The 17448-nt window shown below is 36.5% G+C and overlaps 1 protein-coding gene and 1 non-coding gene across 7 annotated transcripts in view; both read left to right on the top strand.

The window, feature by feature from the left end:
- GPSM2 (G protein signaling modulator 2) overlaps positions 1-17448 on the top strand; it is an 86814-nt gene that overhangs the window by 59482 nt on the left and 9884 nt on the right. For all 6 annotated transcript variants that reach the window (XM_059883900.1, XM_010803163.4, XM_024988365.2 and 3 more), the window contains 9 exon segments: positions 1323-1544; positions 2059-2194; positions 2546-2688; positions 3570-3693; positions 3792-3907; positions 6700-6855; positions 7951-8059; positions 9179-9308; positions 16303-16373. In XM_059883900.1, the coding sequence (XP_059739883.1) occupies positions 1323-1544; positions 2059-2194; positions 2546-2688; positions 3570-3693; positions 3792-3907; positions 6700-6855; positions 7951-8059; positions 9179-9308; positions 16303-16373 (1207 nt within the window).
- On the top strand, positions 550-679 carry LOC112446097 (small nucleolar RNA SNORA70). Its single transcript, XR_003034170.1, has one exon. It is a non-coding gene; the product is annotated as a small nucleolar RNA SNORA70 (small nucleolar RNA).

Here is a 17448-nt window from a genome sequence, read left to right as displayed (position 1 = left end):
CAGAAAGCCCGTTAGTCTGCCATAACTCAGAACAGTTTAGGAAACACTATTTTAGATTCTCTCATTGGTAAAACAGGTTTCTCTAGGTTAGCCAATTAGAATGAGCTCTGTTGACAAAAAAAAAAGTAATCGATGGATCTAAGAAAGAAATGAAATATTTTATTCAAGCCAAATTGAGGATTATAACCTGGGAACACCTCTCAGAAAGCTCGGAGAATTGTTCTGCCCCTTTGAGGTCCAAGCACTGTACATTAGATGACATATTACTGACATTTTTCACAATCCACATCTACCTGTACAAAGCAAGAAATGAGTAATGGACCACTGTGGCTCCTTACACGACCTCCTAAGGGGTCGTTGTGACCCCTGATGAGATTGAGAAGGAATCTTATCTCCTAAGGAGGTCTGGTTAATGCAGATGCGCAACACACACAAAAGGGGAGGAAGGAGGCCAAATGAGCAGAAGAAAAATTTTATTTAAGTCTTCCTCCTCTTGTCATAAAATGTGAATTTTATTTCATCAGCTCCATATACAGATGTTCAGCTATCCTATAAAAAAGACCTCTTGTGTTCTTCTCCCCACGGGGGCCCAGTGTGCAGTGGCTGCATCAGCACCCTCCTCGGTAGTGTATGCAGCCTGTTGCTCTCCAGGTTGTCCTAAGGCACCTTGGAGACACCTCTTTCCAGTGGACACTCATGACTGGCATGCTGTCCCCAGTCTTGGCTCCAGACAGGTATGCAGAGTGCCTTTGGAAAGCCCCAGGGCACAGTGGCCGCGGTCCATGTTGGCCAAGTCATAACGTCCATCTGCACCAAGCTGCAGAGCAAGGAGCATGTGACTGAGGCTCTCTGCAGGGCCAAATTCAAGTTTTCTGGCCACCAGAAGATCCACATCTCCCCAGGAGTGGGGCTTTACTAAGTTTAATGTAGATGAATTTGAAAACACGGTGGCAGGAAAGTGGCTTATCCCGGATGGCTGTGAGGCCAAGTGCATCCCTGATCGCAGCTCTCTGAACAAATGGCGGGCCCTGCACTCATGAGAGCCCTGGTGCTGTCCCCTCCTCACTCACGCCCACCAATAAATCCTACTTCCTGTCAAAAAAAGACCTTTGTGGTTGAGAGACATTTGAATAGTCAGATTAGCTTTTGCTATAAAAGTTTACTGTTTTATCAATAGTGTGTATATACTTCAGTTGTAGAGGCAGCTGTTGTAACCAAGAATTGCCGCAGTCCACGTTGAAATTATATTGCTGGAAGTTAAAAGACACTGTGATGCAGTTGTAATGTAATGTTGTGAATGTCTGTCCTATATAATTTTATAGAATGGAAGCCTCTTGCCTCGAACTGGCCTTGGAAGGGGAGCGTCTGTGTAAATCTGGAGACTGCCGTGCTGGTGTGTCATTCTTTGAAGCTGCAGTTCAAGTTGGAACTGAAGACTTAAAAACTCTTAGCGCTATTTACAGCCAGCTGGGCAATGCTTATTTCTATTTGCATGATTATGCCAAAGCACTGGAATACCATCATCATGATTTAACTCTTGCAAGGTAATTAACTTAAGCTTTTTCATACTTTCTCCCTAAATTAACTGTTACTTCAAAAATTTTTTCATTCAGTTAAACGAATAGTACATTTAATGAGTTTTAATTCATTAGCAGTTCAGTTCAGTTCAGTTGCTCAGTCGTGTCCGACTCTTTGCGACCCCATGAATCGCAGCATGCCAGGCCTCCCTGTCCATCACCAACTCCCAGAGTTCACCCAGACTCACGTCCATCGAGTCAGTGATGCCATCCAGCCATCTCATCCTCTGTTGTATTTTAAAACTAATCTTTAGGCTGAACACAGTTTAATTAAGTAAATGAATAGTGGTGAAATGATGTTAGAGTTTAATTAAGTGAATTAAGATTATATTTAAATACGGAAATGTAAGTTTAAAATTTTTATTTAAAGTAGGTTTCAAGAATAATGAGTCTTTCTTACCTTAAGCATGTCATCTGTTCTCTAGGGAAAACTGTATTCTGGCTGATTTATATTTTAACACATCTTTTCTTTAAACCCCAGGACTATTGGAGACCAGTTGGGGGAAGCTAAAGCTAGTGGTAATCTGGGAAATACTTTAAAAGTTCTTGGGAATTTTGATGAAGCTATAGTTTGTTGTCAGCGACACCTGGATATTTCCAGAGAGCTTAATGACAAGGTAATGAGGAAACGTTAGATGGTAGGCCAAATGTTTTCATTGAAATTGCTTTGTGTTTTAATCCTATTTAATTATTCTGTAGTTTATCTAAAAGTTAATACCAAAAAGAAAGTGAGAGAAGAGAAAATGAGAAGAGAAACAAAAAAAATTTTTAATAGATGAGAAAAAGAAATAGTAAGAGGTCCTTCTTTCATACATGGTCATATGTTTTGTGGTTCTGTATGGATGGCTGATGTAAACATTTTTTTCTCTTGACCATAATATCAAGGATGTTACAAATAAGTATATGTGATAAGCATTGTAATACTGGCCTCTGATTTCAAAATGTAAACTGCTGATACCTTCATCTAGGTGGGAGAAGCAAGAGCACTTTACAATCTTGGAAATGTGTATCATGCTAAAGGGAAAAGTTTTGGCTGCCCTGGTCCTCAGGAGGTAGGAGAATTCCCAGAAGAAGTAAGAAATGCTCTGCAGGCAGCTGTGGATTATTATGAGTGAGTAGCCCTGACGCAGTCATGTGGTCCACCTCAGACAGTAGTAAAGTTTTTAAGTTTGGCAGACATTTTAAAATCATTAGTAAGTAAAATAAACCATCAAGTTGCTGCTAAAATGTTATAGTGTTCTATTAGTCGTAATCTCCTCCCTCCCCAGGAAAACTTTCATTTAAACTGCAGACCAGTGCCACTTAGTGGTACAAATAAGAAATATCAGTAGTGAGTCGGGTTATTCGGAGTCTTTTATCAACAGACTTTCATAGAACTTCTTAGCTGTATGGGTTCTAAGATTACTCTGTCCTGGACTCTGAGAAGAAACCTACCTGAATGGTTGAGTAAAATATTCCCAGTTATTTCCTGTAGCCACCCTCCAGCACAGACATATCATTAAAACCTGGCACATTATGGCTGTAAGCTTATTTACATTTTTTTTCCTATAAAGAATTCAATTTGTAGAGAAGCTCATCAGTGGGGCTAGGAGCTGAGTGCACTTAGTCACTCTGTCCCATGTCCCTTGGGAAGGTCTGGGACTAGGGCCATAGCGCGGCCCTAAAAGGGCCTTCCCTGAGCTTTGGGGAGGTGAGTTCCCAGAGAACGGGGCTCCACGCACACAAGGGCAGACTGGGCAGGAGGTGCTATGGACCCCGCCTTTGCAGAGGGTCCTGGCGGATGCCTCCTTAGCAGAGTTTGGAACAGACTCACTGCCAGCGAAGTGAGTTCAATGGCTGAGGTGAGGTATCCTGCGTGGGGGCCTCATAACCCAATTCAGACTACTCCCGCCCATAAAAAAAAATAAAGAATTCGATTTGTAAATGAAAATCAATAAATGGTTTTCTCAACCTTGTTTGTTTGTTTTTTAAAAACTTTTTGTTACCACTTAGGGAAAATTTATCACTAGTAACTGCTTTGGGTGACCGAGCAGCCCAAGGACGTGCCTTTGGAAATCTTGGAAACACACATTACCTCCTTGGCAACTTCAGGGATGCAGTTATAGCTCATGAACAGGTACAGTAAAGCTTTGGAGCAGATCATTTTCTTCATCAGTGTTTTGAACAGCTTTCAGACTTTCTTTAGTTTTATCTAATTAAAACTTTCTGTTTCAGCGTCTCCTTATTGCGAAAGAATTTGGAGATAAAGCAGCTGAAAGAAGAGCATACAGCAACCTTGGAAATGCGTATATATTTCTTGGTGAATTTGAAACTGCCTCTGAATACTACAAGTTAGTCTAATATTTCTGTAGATAAATGTAAAATGGTTAGTTATGCAGTCAATGAATCATAGGCTTTGGGTTTATGACTTTTTTGGTGCATTTAAGCAGCAGGACCTTTGGCTCTCTAAGTCTCAGCCTTCTCATCTGTAATCAAAGATATCAATACTTTGGGGATTGTTATGAGGACTGAATTAAAGACTATATAAGCACTTATTTAGCATAGTACTTGGCACACAGTGCTCAATACGTATTATTGTTAACAGTTAGTAGCAGCAGCATAGCCCCTTTATATTTTTATTAGTTTTTATCTTTAAAACTGTTTTCAATGACATTCTAAACGTTTAAAGTCTTTTACACTGGTTCAGCATGTATGGTGTATATATTTACATGCTCCCCCACCACCAATGATGGGTTTGCAGAGAGGCCACATGAAAGCCTGGTAACAAACAGATGCCCTGGTTTCCTCCAGCAGTTGCTGAATGTCCCCCACCTTATCCTACCATCTTATCGAGTTCTCCCACCCTCTCTGCCTATCTTTGGTTCTCTCTTTAAGCTGAGGCCCTATTCACTTGAGTAGCACTCCCAGCTTCTTCTGAGACAGAGTCTTTTTAAGCTATTGGTAGGCTTGAAACATACATGATAGCAAAGTTTGGACTGCTTCATTTTGCCTGATCTTTGCTTTCTAGATTGTTTGTTGTTTTCTTTAATTAGTGGGAATTGAAGGTCCATACAGGCCTTAGGCAGAAGCCAATATGACTGAACCAAAGACACAGTGACTGATTTATGTTTTGTTAAAAAATCTAATGTGAGAGAGATCTGGAAAGTTTATCATCTAAAAAAAAAAAAGTAAAATTGCTTTAGGTCCATATTAAAAACTAGAATGTCATCCCATTTAAACTTCAACTAATGGTTGGTATTTGTTGGTTGACTAGTTAGATGTGAAATAACCTTCTAAATAAAATACATCACTATACAAGGAGTATATATTTTGATTTTAAATATAAAAGTTTCTTATATTTTAAATCCAAAAGACAGAAAAGTCTTAACAATGATGTATTTGTATTAAATACTGAAAAGTTCTGTAAGAAAGTAGAGATGGTGGCTGTTTAACTTAAGAAGCATGAGTATAAAGTAATGAAACTTACTCCTGCCCCACACACCCCCAAGCAAGGAGAACTCAGAACTTCATACATATTACATAAATATTGGTTAAAAATATTTTTGGAACTCTTCTTTGGAATTGTTTTCAGAGCCACACTGGAAAACTATCTTAATTTTATAGGTCTATAATAGAAAGGATAGAAACAGTAGTCGGTAAAGCTACTTTAGTAATAGAGTTTGGTTATAGAAAGACTTCCAACCATTTTCAAATTAACTGTATTCTCAAAGGATAACCATATGCCAGAAAGGATTGTGCCACAGGGTCAGAAGACAATTCCAAAAGTCTTCCAAAAATGTTTGTGAGGACAGGCAAGGTTAGAGTAAGTGTGTAGCCTTGCTGGGTGACAAATTTGAAAGTATCATCATTAAATACATAATTTCAGGTTTGTTTGCTTAATAAAACTATCACATTATCATATACTTATTTTTCATATAGTTATAATGATATGAAGTATTTATACTGTTTGGCAGAAATTATAGGAAAGAGTCATTTATATTATTGGCTCCAAAAGCATCTGTAGATTGAAGCACTAATGAGAATAATAACAAAACACTAACATTTATTAGCTTCTACTGGGAGCAAGATGCTATGCTAAGCACATTATATATACTAATTCATTTAATCCTAACAAAACCTATTTTTTACATACAAGGAAACTAGTACATAGAGAGGGTGAGTGACTTGTCCCAGTTACAGATGTACTAACTCACAAAGCTGGGACTTGAACCCAGTCCTCCTGGCTCTACAGCCCATGCTCTTAACTACTGCATGGCTTCTCATTGGTGATTCCACAAGGTAGAGTTTGGTTAATATTTAAATGTGGCATTTAATATTTTTCATGAATTGGTGACTTATGGCCTATACAAAGCAATTTACATTAAGTATTTTCAGTTTTGACAAAATGTAAAGGCAACAGTATGATGTATGTAGACAAACTGACTTAATGGTATTGCACTGCAACAGGGAAGTTCAGTTCAGGCGCTCAGTTGTGACCCCATGGACTGCAGCATTCCAGGCCTCCCTCCATCACCAATGCCCGGAGTTTACTCAAACTCATTTCCATTAAGTCGGTGATGCCATCCGACCATCTCATCCTCTGTTGTCTCCTTCTACTTGGGCCTTCAGTCTTTACCAGCATCAGGGTCTTTTCAGTTGAGACAGCTCTTCACATCAGGTGGCCAAAGTATTGGAGTTTCAGCTTCAACACCAGTCCTTCCAATGAATATTCAGGACTAATCTCCTTTAGGATGGACTGGTTGGATCTCCTTGCAGTCCAAGGGACTCTCAAGAGTCTTCTCCAACACCACAGTTCAAAAGCATCAATTCTTCAGCAACAGGGAAAGGTTTTTTTAAATGTTAAAAATACTGTTAATCTTTAGAGGCACTTGATCTCATGCATCAATTCTTCTTTTATCTGGAGAATTAATAGGACTCTTATATTTATTCTAAAAGTCTGGATTTGTTTTTTGTGTTTCAAGAATGCCTTTTCATTTTACCTAGAAGTAGTGGAGAAAGTATGGGATATTAGGCCCTAAAGTAGATTTACTTTAAAGGCAGGAGGAAAAGTGAGTTTTATTTTATGTTTACTATAGCCAATAATAAAAATGATCTTTATGTAAGAATTAATTTCTTTTTTCAGAAAGACTCTACTCTTGGCTCGCCAGCTTAAAGACAGAGCTATAGAAGCACAGTCTTGCTACAGTCTTGGAAACACATATACTTTACTTCAAGACTATGAGAAGGCCATTGATTATCATCTGAAGCACTTAACAATTGCTCAAGAGCTTAATGATAGGTAAGTTCTACACCTTTTTATTGTTGTTATGATAAAATATATTGTTGAATCCCTAGAATTTTTCCTTTAAGTTTCTTTTTTGGTTTGCTTTTCTTTTTAATTTCTTTATAAGGTATCTTCTCTGTTTCAGTAGCATTCTCTGTATGCTAGCATATGTTTTGAAGGGCTAGCACATTTTAGAGGATTTGACTGGTTCCCTATAATCTTGAACCAAGTAGGTCACAAACTCACATGCCTGCAAAGGTCCTCCTGACTAGATCAGTGTGGAAAATTGTGGTGAAATTCGATATTACTCCTAATGTTAAGGGGACAGCTGCTATTTCACTCCAGCTAAGTGTCGCAGGCCAGGAATGAGGATCCAAAGCCACCTCTTTTTTCAAGAGAAGGGAGGAATTCTGAGTTTTATATAAAATATTCTGATTTTTAAATGTTGATGGCTAATTCTTTTTTTTTTTTTTTAACTATATGGAAAAACAGAATATTTGTACAGGACTTTAGTTTCTGACATTTGCTTTAAATAGGATAGATTTTTATTTCAGTGTGAAAAATTCTATATACTTATTCAAAATGAAGTATGCTAATTCAAGAGGTAGTGAGTTCTGTCTTCCTCATGGTGAGTGATTACCCAGTAAGGCTATCATAGAAAGAAAATGGGGTAGTTGAATTACAAGACCTATCCCTGAGACTTTATAATATACTACATGTTTTAAAAAAATCTTTTCCATTTTAAAACTTGACTCTGAGTTCAGTATTATCTGGATATTTTAACACAGTTGTCCCTTGATATCTATGGTGGTTAAGATTCCAGGACCCCTGTTGATACCAAAAGCCATGGAGACTCAAGCCTCATGTGTAAAATGGTGTAGTACAACCGGCCCTCCATATCCAGGAGTTTCTCAGATCATGGTTGAATCCCCAGATGCATAACCTGAAGCAGGCCAACTGTATATCTCTAGTATTATGATAGTTTGTTCTTTATAAGAAAGACCAAATAAATTCAAAGAATTGTTTTATACTTTTAATTACTACTTGATTTTATTCTTCACACCGACTTCCTTTCAGATAACTGTATGTTAACTTTGAATTATTTTGTAGAATTGGTGAAGGAAGAGCATGTTGGAGCTTAGGAAATGCATACACAGCTCTAGGAAATCATGACCAAGCAATGCATTTTGCTGAAAAACACTTGGAAATTTCAAGAGAGGTATGAAACTAAAAAATGGTTATCTGTGCTTATCTGTGCTACTGTGATTCACAGATCTGCAGCCCTATTATTTCTCTAGGATCCTGCTATATGGCCAAGTAATAAATTTAATTATATATTGTTCTCTAGGCATAAGAACTGAAAGCATTTTAAGATACAGATCAGAGGTATGTTTGCACTGGCCTTGATGTAGGATAGAGGAGAGGATTACTAACCTATCTCCACTGTCCCCCATCTCTTTGTGGAAAAGTAGCATGGTATGAAAGGAGGAAGATGGCTTTTAGAATCAAGGACTGGTTCCTGTTACAGTTCTGCCATTTGCTGGCTGTTTGAGCTTGGAAACCTTTTCTGAGCATCATTTCTTTCATCTGTAAAATGGGAATAATAACTGCTTTGCAAATTGTTATAAGGATTAGAGAGAAAGTATATAAAAGTGCCTAGTGTGATGTCTAGTGCTGGTTTAATACTGCTACTACAGTATGGGAGAAGGCAATGGCACCCCACTCCAGTACTCTTGCCTGGAAAATCCCATGGACAGAGGAGCCTGGTAGGCTGCAGTCCATGGGGTCGCTAAGAGTCAGACACGACTGAGCGACTTCACTTTCACTTTTTACTTTCATGCATTGGAGGAGGAAATGGCAACCCACTCCAGTGTTCTTGCCTGGAGAATCCCAGGGACGGTGGGGCCTGGTGGGCTGCCGTCTATGGGGTCGCACAGAGTCAGACACGACTGAAGCGACTTAGCAGCAGCAGCAGCAGTATGGAAATAAATATAAGGAAATTTTATTCATGTGATGCCAAGTTAACATGTCACAGAATAATCTACATTATTATTTAATTGATCACAGAGATTGAGAGCAGTCTAATATTTAGAGAAGAGTTGATAGAATATATTCATTAGTCCTACTGCCATAGTTTAGAAACTTTCCTTTTCTTTCTTCTTTAAAATAGTATTAATGGAAAAAACCATTTCATTTATAGTATTATAATTCTAAAATAACTATTTTCATTTCTCCATATTTTCTTCCAGTTGTAGGTTCACAATATTTTCAACTAATCTTCACCATTCTTTACTTTAAATACTACTCTAAATATATAAATAAATGCTTGTGGTTGTAGGTTGGAGATAGAAGTGGTGAGCTTACAGCACGACTGAATCTCTCAGACCTTCAAATGGTTCTTGGTCTGAGCTACAGCACAAACAATTCAATGATATCAGAAAATATTGAAATTGATAACAGTTTGCATGGTAAGTATTAGGTGTTCAAAACCCAATTTCTTTATCCTTAAGATTTATATTTAAATTATTTATTTCAAGTTCACCATATCCAGAAAGATATATAACATAGGAACTTTTTATACCTTTTTGCTTTACCACTGTCCCATTAATTTATCAATATACCCTATTTTATAGCTTTTATCATGAATATGGTGAAGGTATAGTTTTTTTGTAAAAATACATTTAAATTCTGTATCTGTGGGCTGGTTCAAAAATGTATAAACATGAAGAAACAAAAATTTAAAATTTTACTATTTAACCTTTTAAATTTCAAATGTCTTTACATATTTAACATTTGTTTAGGTTTTTTCCCCTCATTTTGTTTCTAAGGGAAAATCTCCTAGGATTTTTTTTTTTTAATTCAGAACACCTAGAACTTTTCTTTAGATGCTGATTTGGTTTTGATGTTGTCACAGGAAAAAATATGCTACTGTTTCTAAGTGGAAAAAAACCCTTTTGATTAAAAAAATAAAATTAACAAGATTAGAATCACAGTTTGGAATACCATTTATATGTAATCTTATGTGAGTTCCATTAAACATTCAGCTTAGGTTTTAAAAATTCTCAGTCTGAAAAAAATTACTGACACAGACATGTTTTGAACTTGAAAGTCAGTGAAAAATCTAGCTTTTATCTTTGCAATATCCTCCTCTAACCCATACAAAGAAAAGCAAGAAGGAAAAGAAAAAATTAGTGGCTAGTTACCTGATCAAGACTGTGAAAGAACATTTAGTTGAAAAATGATAGTGAAGTATGAACAGTATGGTAAACTCAACCGTGTACATTGCAATTGAATAATGGACTAAAAGGTTTTCCTGTGTTTAATTTTCAAGTAGGTTAAGTTGTAATAGCTTCTCATATTTTAACAAATGATCATGTGTCCTCATGGATCCCTCCAGCTATAGATCAATTCCTTTGTATCCCTCTGTAACAAAACTCGAAAGTAATATCACTGTTCCTTGTTGTATTCTCCTCCCATTCTCTCTTCAACCCACCGGACTCTGCCTCAGAGTTACTGGACTCTTGACTTTGGCCCCATCATGACACTAAGACCTTTTCAAGGTACCAGAGACTTCCATTTTACCAAATACAATGGTCAGTTTTAGATGTCAGCTTATTTGATTTCTCAGCAGTATTTCCTACAGCTGATCATTGCCTCTTCAAATGCTTCATTCATTTGGCCTCCAGGATTAACTTCTTTCTGGTTTGCCTCCACCTCACTTGACCACCCATCTTCATGACTCTACTCTTTCTCATGTTTCCATCCTTGACATCTGTCATGCCTGGGGTTTGGTTGCTGACCTTTTCTCTTCCCTCTTTCCTTTTCTATTTTCTGCCTATCCATATCCTTCCTTCCTTTCTAATGTTATCCTTTTCCCTCTTATCCTACACTCTAGATCCATGTAATAGAACTTTCTGTGAAGAATAAAATGTTCTGTATCTGTGCTGTCCACTAGAATAGCCTCTAGCTATATGTAGCTGTTGAGCACTTGAAATGTGGTTAGTGCAAAAAGAAGTGAATTTTTAAATACCATTTAAAGTTTTAAAAGCCACATATGGCTAGTGGCTAAAGGCTTCCCTGGTGGCTCAGATGGTGGCTCCACCTGCAATGCTGGAGACCCAGGTTCCATCCCCTGGAGAAGGAAATGGTAACCCACTCCAGTATTCTTGCCTGGGAAATCCCATGGACATAGGAGCCTATTGGGCTACAATCCATGGAGTCTCAAGGGTCAGACACAACTTAGCGATTAAACCACCTAAATGTCTGTTTAGGTTTTTTGCCCACTTTTTGACTGGGTTGTTTGTTTTTCTGGTATTGAGTTGCATGAGCTGCTTGTATATTTGGAAATTAATCCTTTGTCAGTTTGATTTGCTATTATTTTCTCCCATTCTGAGGGCTGTCTTTTCACCTTGTCTGTAGTTTCCTTTGCTATGCAAAAGCTGTTAAGTTTAATTAGGTCCCACTTGTTTATTTTTGCTTTTATTTCCATTATTCTAGGGGGTGAGTCAGAGGATCTTGCTGTGACTTATGTCCTACAGTGTTCTGCTTGTTTTTTCCTCTAAGGGTTTTATAGTTTCTGGTCTTACATTTAGGTCTTTACACCATTTTGAGTTTTTCTTTGTGCATGGTGTTAGGTAGTGTCTAATTTCATTCTTTTACATGTAGCTGTCCAGTGTTCCCAGCACCACTTATTGAAGAGACTATCTTTTCCTCATTGTATATTCTTGCTTCCTTTGTCAAAGATAAAGTGTGTGGGCTTTCTATCTTGTTCCATTGGTCTATATTTCTGTCTTTGTACCAGTACATACTCTCTTGATGACTGTAGCTTTGTGGTATAGTCTGAAGTCAGGAAGTTGATTACTCCAGCTCCATTCTTCTTTCTCAAAACTGCTTTGGCTATTCAGGGTCTTTTGTGTTTCCATACAAATTGTAATATGTTTTGTTCTAGTTCTGTGAAAAATGCCATTGGTAATTTGATAGGGATTGCATTGAATCTATAGATTGCATTTGGTAGTATAGTCATTTTCACAATATTGATAATTCACATTCTTTGAAAGCATTCATGAAACACTTCCAGTAAAGTTTTAAAAATAAAATTAAAAAAACAAAATTAAAAAAAAAAAAAGAAACACTTCCAAAAATTTAACCACCATGCCAAACCAGCAAATTTGAAAGAATCTGTATCACGAAGATTTCATGCCCTGAGCATGGTACAGTTAAGTTAGAAATTAACAAGAAGATAATATATAACACATATTCATTTGAAAACTTAAAAACACACTTAAACCTTATGGGTTTAGGCAGAAATCTTAACATAAAATTAGAAAATAATTTAGGACTGAGTTTTAATTTATAGGATACATAACTTACATTGGTGCAAAACTTACATCATATGTTTAAAAAGGAAAAAGATTCAGTGAGCTGACTATCCAGCTTTTAAGTAAAAAATTTAAAAAACCCTCTAAAGAAATAGAAGGCAAGAAATAACAGAAATTAATGTTATTAAAACAAAGATTCAATAGAGAGTTTTGTTTTTTTTTTGCTGTGCTAGGTCTTCTTTGCTGGTCGGGCTAGTCTCCAGCTGCGGCAGGTGGGGGCTCCTTTCTAGTTGTGGGGCACGGGCTGCTCACTGTGGTGGCTTATCTAGTGTGGGGCATTCATTCTGAGGCACGGGCTTCAGCAGCTGCGCCTCCCGGGCGCTGGAGCACAGGCTCAGTAGTTGTGGCACATGGGCTTAGTTGCTCTGCCACATGTGGGATCTTCCTGGACCAGGGATCAAACCTGTGTATCCTGCTTTGGCAGGTGGATTCTTTACCACCGAGCCACCAGGGAAGCCCAAGAGAATTTTTAAAAACCCAAAAATTTAGTTAAAGACTAACAAATCTACAGCAAGATTATTTGAGGGAGAAAAAAAGAGAAAGAAGGGATATAATATAGATGCAGCAGACATTATAAAGAGATTATCCTGAGTAGTTTTATTTGAAAACTTAGAAGAAATGGACAATTTCTAAAAAAAAAAAAAAAAGGCTTACCAAAATTGAATCTAAAAAAATCTAATGGTAGAATGTAATCTGAATGGATGACATCACTAATACCTAAAACCATAGAGAAATTTGGTCCATTATTTAAAATCCTTCCACTGAGAAAATACCTGGCCAAGGGGATTTTACAGTGTGATCTCCCAAACATTTAAAAAAAACTGATTCCAACCTTCTGTAAAATTATATAGGTAACTGGAAAAGTAGAACACTGTTAGTCTTTCTAAAAACAGTATAACCTTGATATCCAAACTAGACAAGAACAATATATATAAGAAAGGAAAATAACAGGCAAATCTTTACTCATGAACATAGATGGAAAAATTCTGAGCAAAATATTAGCAAACCAAGTCCACAATGTATTTAAAATAAACAGGAATTCAAGTCTACTGAATATCAGGAAACCAATTAATAATATATATTAGTAAACACAATAAAGAAGAAAATAGCTCAAATATCCAAATATGTCAGTAATTCTATTAAATGTAAATGTTCCATGTAAAGGACAGGAGTATCCAATTGGTAAAAGAGCAAAATCCAACTAAATATGTAAGTCTGACAGTAAAAGGACTGGGGGGAAAAAAAGGGTACCATGGAAAAACTAATGAAGAGAATCTGGTACAGCTGTACAGCTGTATTAATAACAGATAAAATGTACTTTTAAGGCAAAAGATCTTGTTAAGAAGACAGTCACTTCACAATGGTTAACAATTCAATTCAGCAGGGAGAAAAAGTCTTATATATATATATATGTATGATACCTGGTAAGCCTAATAACAAAACTTCAATGTACAAAAGCAAACGAACTAAACTGAAAGGAGAAATGAGAAAAGCTAGCATAAAGGGAAACTTAAACACATTTCTGTCAGGAATTGCTCCTGTCAAAAAACTAAATATTATAAAAGATGGCGGTTCTTCCCAAATTGATATATATTCATTGTGCTGCTAAGAAAATCATGACAGCTTTTTCATGGAACTCAATGAGGTCGTTCATGAATTTACATGAAAGAAAAATGGGCTAAGAACTCAAAGCCAAAACATTCCTGATGAAAAACAAGAAATGAGAAGTGCTTTCTGTACAGATATAAAGATTATAAAGCTAATTAAGACAGTGTTATTGGCATAGAGACAAATAGCTCAAATAGGATATAGAGCCTCTATATTTTTAATCCTTGCATATATGGAAATTAGTATCACATAAACATTCCTGATGGACCAAAGATTTAAATATGAAAGACAGATTTAAAGCAGTAATTATGATCAGCCATCTAACACTTGCTAAATGCTTACTGAGTACCAGGCATTGACCAACCTCTTTACAAGTGATGATGCATTTATCATCACACAGTGATATATAAGGTAGGTATCACTGTTCTTTACAAATGAGAAAAACAGAATGACACAGAGGTAATTGCTCAAGGTCATATCACAGTGAGTGAGTGGTCTGTTCAATCGGTATGGTATCTCTGAAAGTAAAGGAGAATATCGTCAAGATATCAGAGAGGGGAAGGATTTCTCAAAACACAAGAACAAAACCATTAAGAAGACTGACATTGAAATTAAGAACTTCCTTTCATTAAAAGAAACCATAAAGATAAACCACAAACTGAGAGGACATTTGCAACACAAATGATTAAAAAGGATTTGTATCCTCAATGTATAAGAACTCCTATGAATTAAGACAGATAAGCTAACTAAAAGATAGACAAAAGTGATGAATAGAAGAAATACAAATAGCCCATAAATATGTGAGAAGGTGGGCTTCCCTGATAGCTCAGTTGGGAAAGAATCCGCCTGCAGTGAAGGAGACCCTGGTTCAATTGAGTCAGGAAGATCCCCTGGAGAAGGGCTAGCCTACCCGCTCCAGTATTCTTGGGCTTCTCTTGTGGCTCAGCTGGTAAAGAATCTGCCTGCAATTCGGGAGACCTGGATTCGATCCCTGGGTTGGGAAGATCCCCAGGAGAAGGGAAAGGCTACCACTCCAGTATTCTGGCCTGGAGAATTCCATGGACTGTATAGTCCATGGGGTTGCAAAAAGTTGGACACGACTGAGTGATTTTCACTTTTTAACCCATTTAATCAGGGAAAGCTTCCCTGGTGGCTCAGCTGATAAAGAATCGGCCTGCAATGTGGGAGACCTGGATTTGATCCTTGGGTTGGGAAGATCCCCTGGAGAAGGGAACAGCTACCCACTCCAGTATTCTGGCCTGGAGAATTGCATGGACTATCAATGAGGTTGCAAAGAATTGGACATGACTGAGCGACTTTCACTTAATCAGGGAAAACCATAGTGAGGTAGTATTGGTGGATGAGGTGGATGAAAATTAAAAGGCCTGATACCAGTTTGAAACAAATAAGTAATAGAAATCCTTACGCAGTGTTGATGGGAGTAGAAGTTGTACTCAAAAGAGCAGTCAGGCAACATTTTGGTAGAGTTGGAGATGTACCAGCCGTATGATCCTGCAGCTCCACTCCCAGTTACACGTCTGACATCCAAAAAACAAAGCCTTGCTCATGTATGTACATGAAGTATTTCCAAGAATTTCTATAGTAATATTGCTTACAACAAAAAATTGGAAGCAACCTAAATATCTGTCACCAACAGAAACGGTATATGCTTTCTTAGTCCTATAAATCGCATGAAAACTGAACTCCTCGTAGCAACTTGGATGAGTCTCACAAACATGAGATTGCTCAAAGGAAGCCAAGTTAGAGAACACACAGTATGAGACCATTTCTATAGCGCTATATAACAAGTTCCATTGCTTAGAGGTGTATCATGTGTAATAAAAACATGAATTATGGAGGAAGAGGGATTTTATAGGGTGAGTTACAAAAGGGGGAGTTAATGTGTTGGCCATGGTTTTTTTCTTAAACTGGGTATTATGTATTTCTTGGCTATAAAAACTTTTCATATTTAATGATACCTTTTGAAAAGGATATTTGAAGATCTTTTTATTAAACTTTTTTCCTGACTGGCAGTAAATCTATTGTCAGTGGAGATCTTAAAATGGAAACAGATAACTGAGAAGTGTTTTGGGGATGTTATTTTGATTCTTACCTCAAAATTGAAGGCCTTATGCTTTCCTTATGTTTTTACTTTTAAACTGCTCTACCGTTTGGGTAGGTTTTAGGAGACTGTGTGTATCATATAAAACCAGTTATTATGAAATGCCTTTTCTAAATTAAGGGGTAATGTTAGTAACCAAAGTTAGTTTCCAACCAAAATCTTAACTTCCTTACATCAAAATGTTTTATTCATTTAGTTGGTGTGGAAAATTATTATTCTTGAAAGAATATATGTTTATACATGTTTCCTCCTTCCATATGGGTTTGTGGAGCAGACTTTAAATAACATAGTGATGCTGAATTTGCAGTCTTAAGGGCTCCCTAGTTTATTTGAATTAACATTTTTTTCTCAAAGGTGCACGCCCCAAGTTTGGACGCCGACACAGTATGGAAAACATGGAGCTTATGAAGTTAACACCAGAAAAGGTTGACAGTTTTTCTCTTTTAAATTTCTTGAACTGTTAAAATATTTCAGCAACTTTTAATTTAAATGAAATAATTTAAGTCCTGTCATATGGATAACACTTGAACATTTTCCTTTGAAAAGAATCAAGTACAGTGCAAAAACAATGTGTACAGTATGGTGCCATCTGTTCAAGAGAACTTTTATGCATATATATCCTTTGTAATTGCATGGCAGCAGAAGGGTATGTAAGATACTTGACAACTTGATTACCTCTGGGAAAACTGCTGTCTGGGTTATAAGAAATGCTTACTTAATATACTGTTTTGAAGTGTTTGAATATTTTACCATGTACATGCACTACTTTGTTTTTCTTTAATTAAAAGAAGATCAGGGAAATTAAAAAAAGGATTGAGAAACTTTTTCAACTAAATATCAGCAACATTATTGGCAAGATTAATGATACTTATGATCAAGCTAGTTTTTCTGGCTGCACTTTTGAAAAGCTTTTTTAAACAAAGCAATAACTCTTTATTCAAGATGCATCTTCTCTAGGATTTTGTTGGTTTTTTAAGTAACAGAGAAGGGACTTAATTGGGAAAAAGGTTACTGAAGAATAAATCTAGGCTGCTTTCTTCCACCTCCATTTATCTTAAATACACTGCTATGGTTTGCTCTTATTTGTTTATGCTGTATTGATATTTCTTAAAACACTTTTTATAAGATATATTATAATAACTTGGGAAACTTCCAATGTGCAAATTAAAATTATCAATAATCACACCTTCCAAAAGGAAAATTAATATTTTTGTATTTGTTCTTCTTGCATTTTATATGAATATTAAGATACTATTTTATAATACAGTACTATATCAACATCTTAGTGTCATTAAATATTCTTCTGCTCTATTTTTATAATAGGCATATGATTTTTGAATATTGACATGTTTTGTGTAAGTAGTCATCATGAGACCAACATCTGATTTGAACTAATTTCCAATATATATTTTTAATTACAAACTTTTTTTTTTTTTTAACTTCTGGTTAACTTCTGAAGGGCTTTGTGATTTTCTCCAAATATTTACCTCTTATATTGTG

Source organism: Bos taurus, chromosome 3 (genome assembly GCF_002263795.3).
Source record: "Bos taurus isolate L1 Dominette 01449 registration number 42190680 breed Hereford chromosome 3, ARS-UCD2.0, whole genome shotgun sequence".
Taxonomy (NCBI): Eukaryota; Metazoa; Chordata; class Mammalia; order Artiodactyla; family Bovidae; genus Bos; species Bos taurus.
The sequence above is the reverse complement of the archived record's forward strand: the minus strand, read 5'-3'. Positions and strand labels throughout refer to the sequence as shown.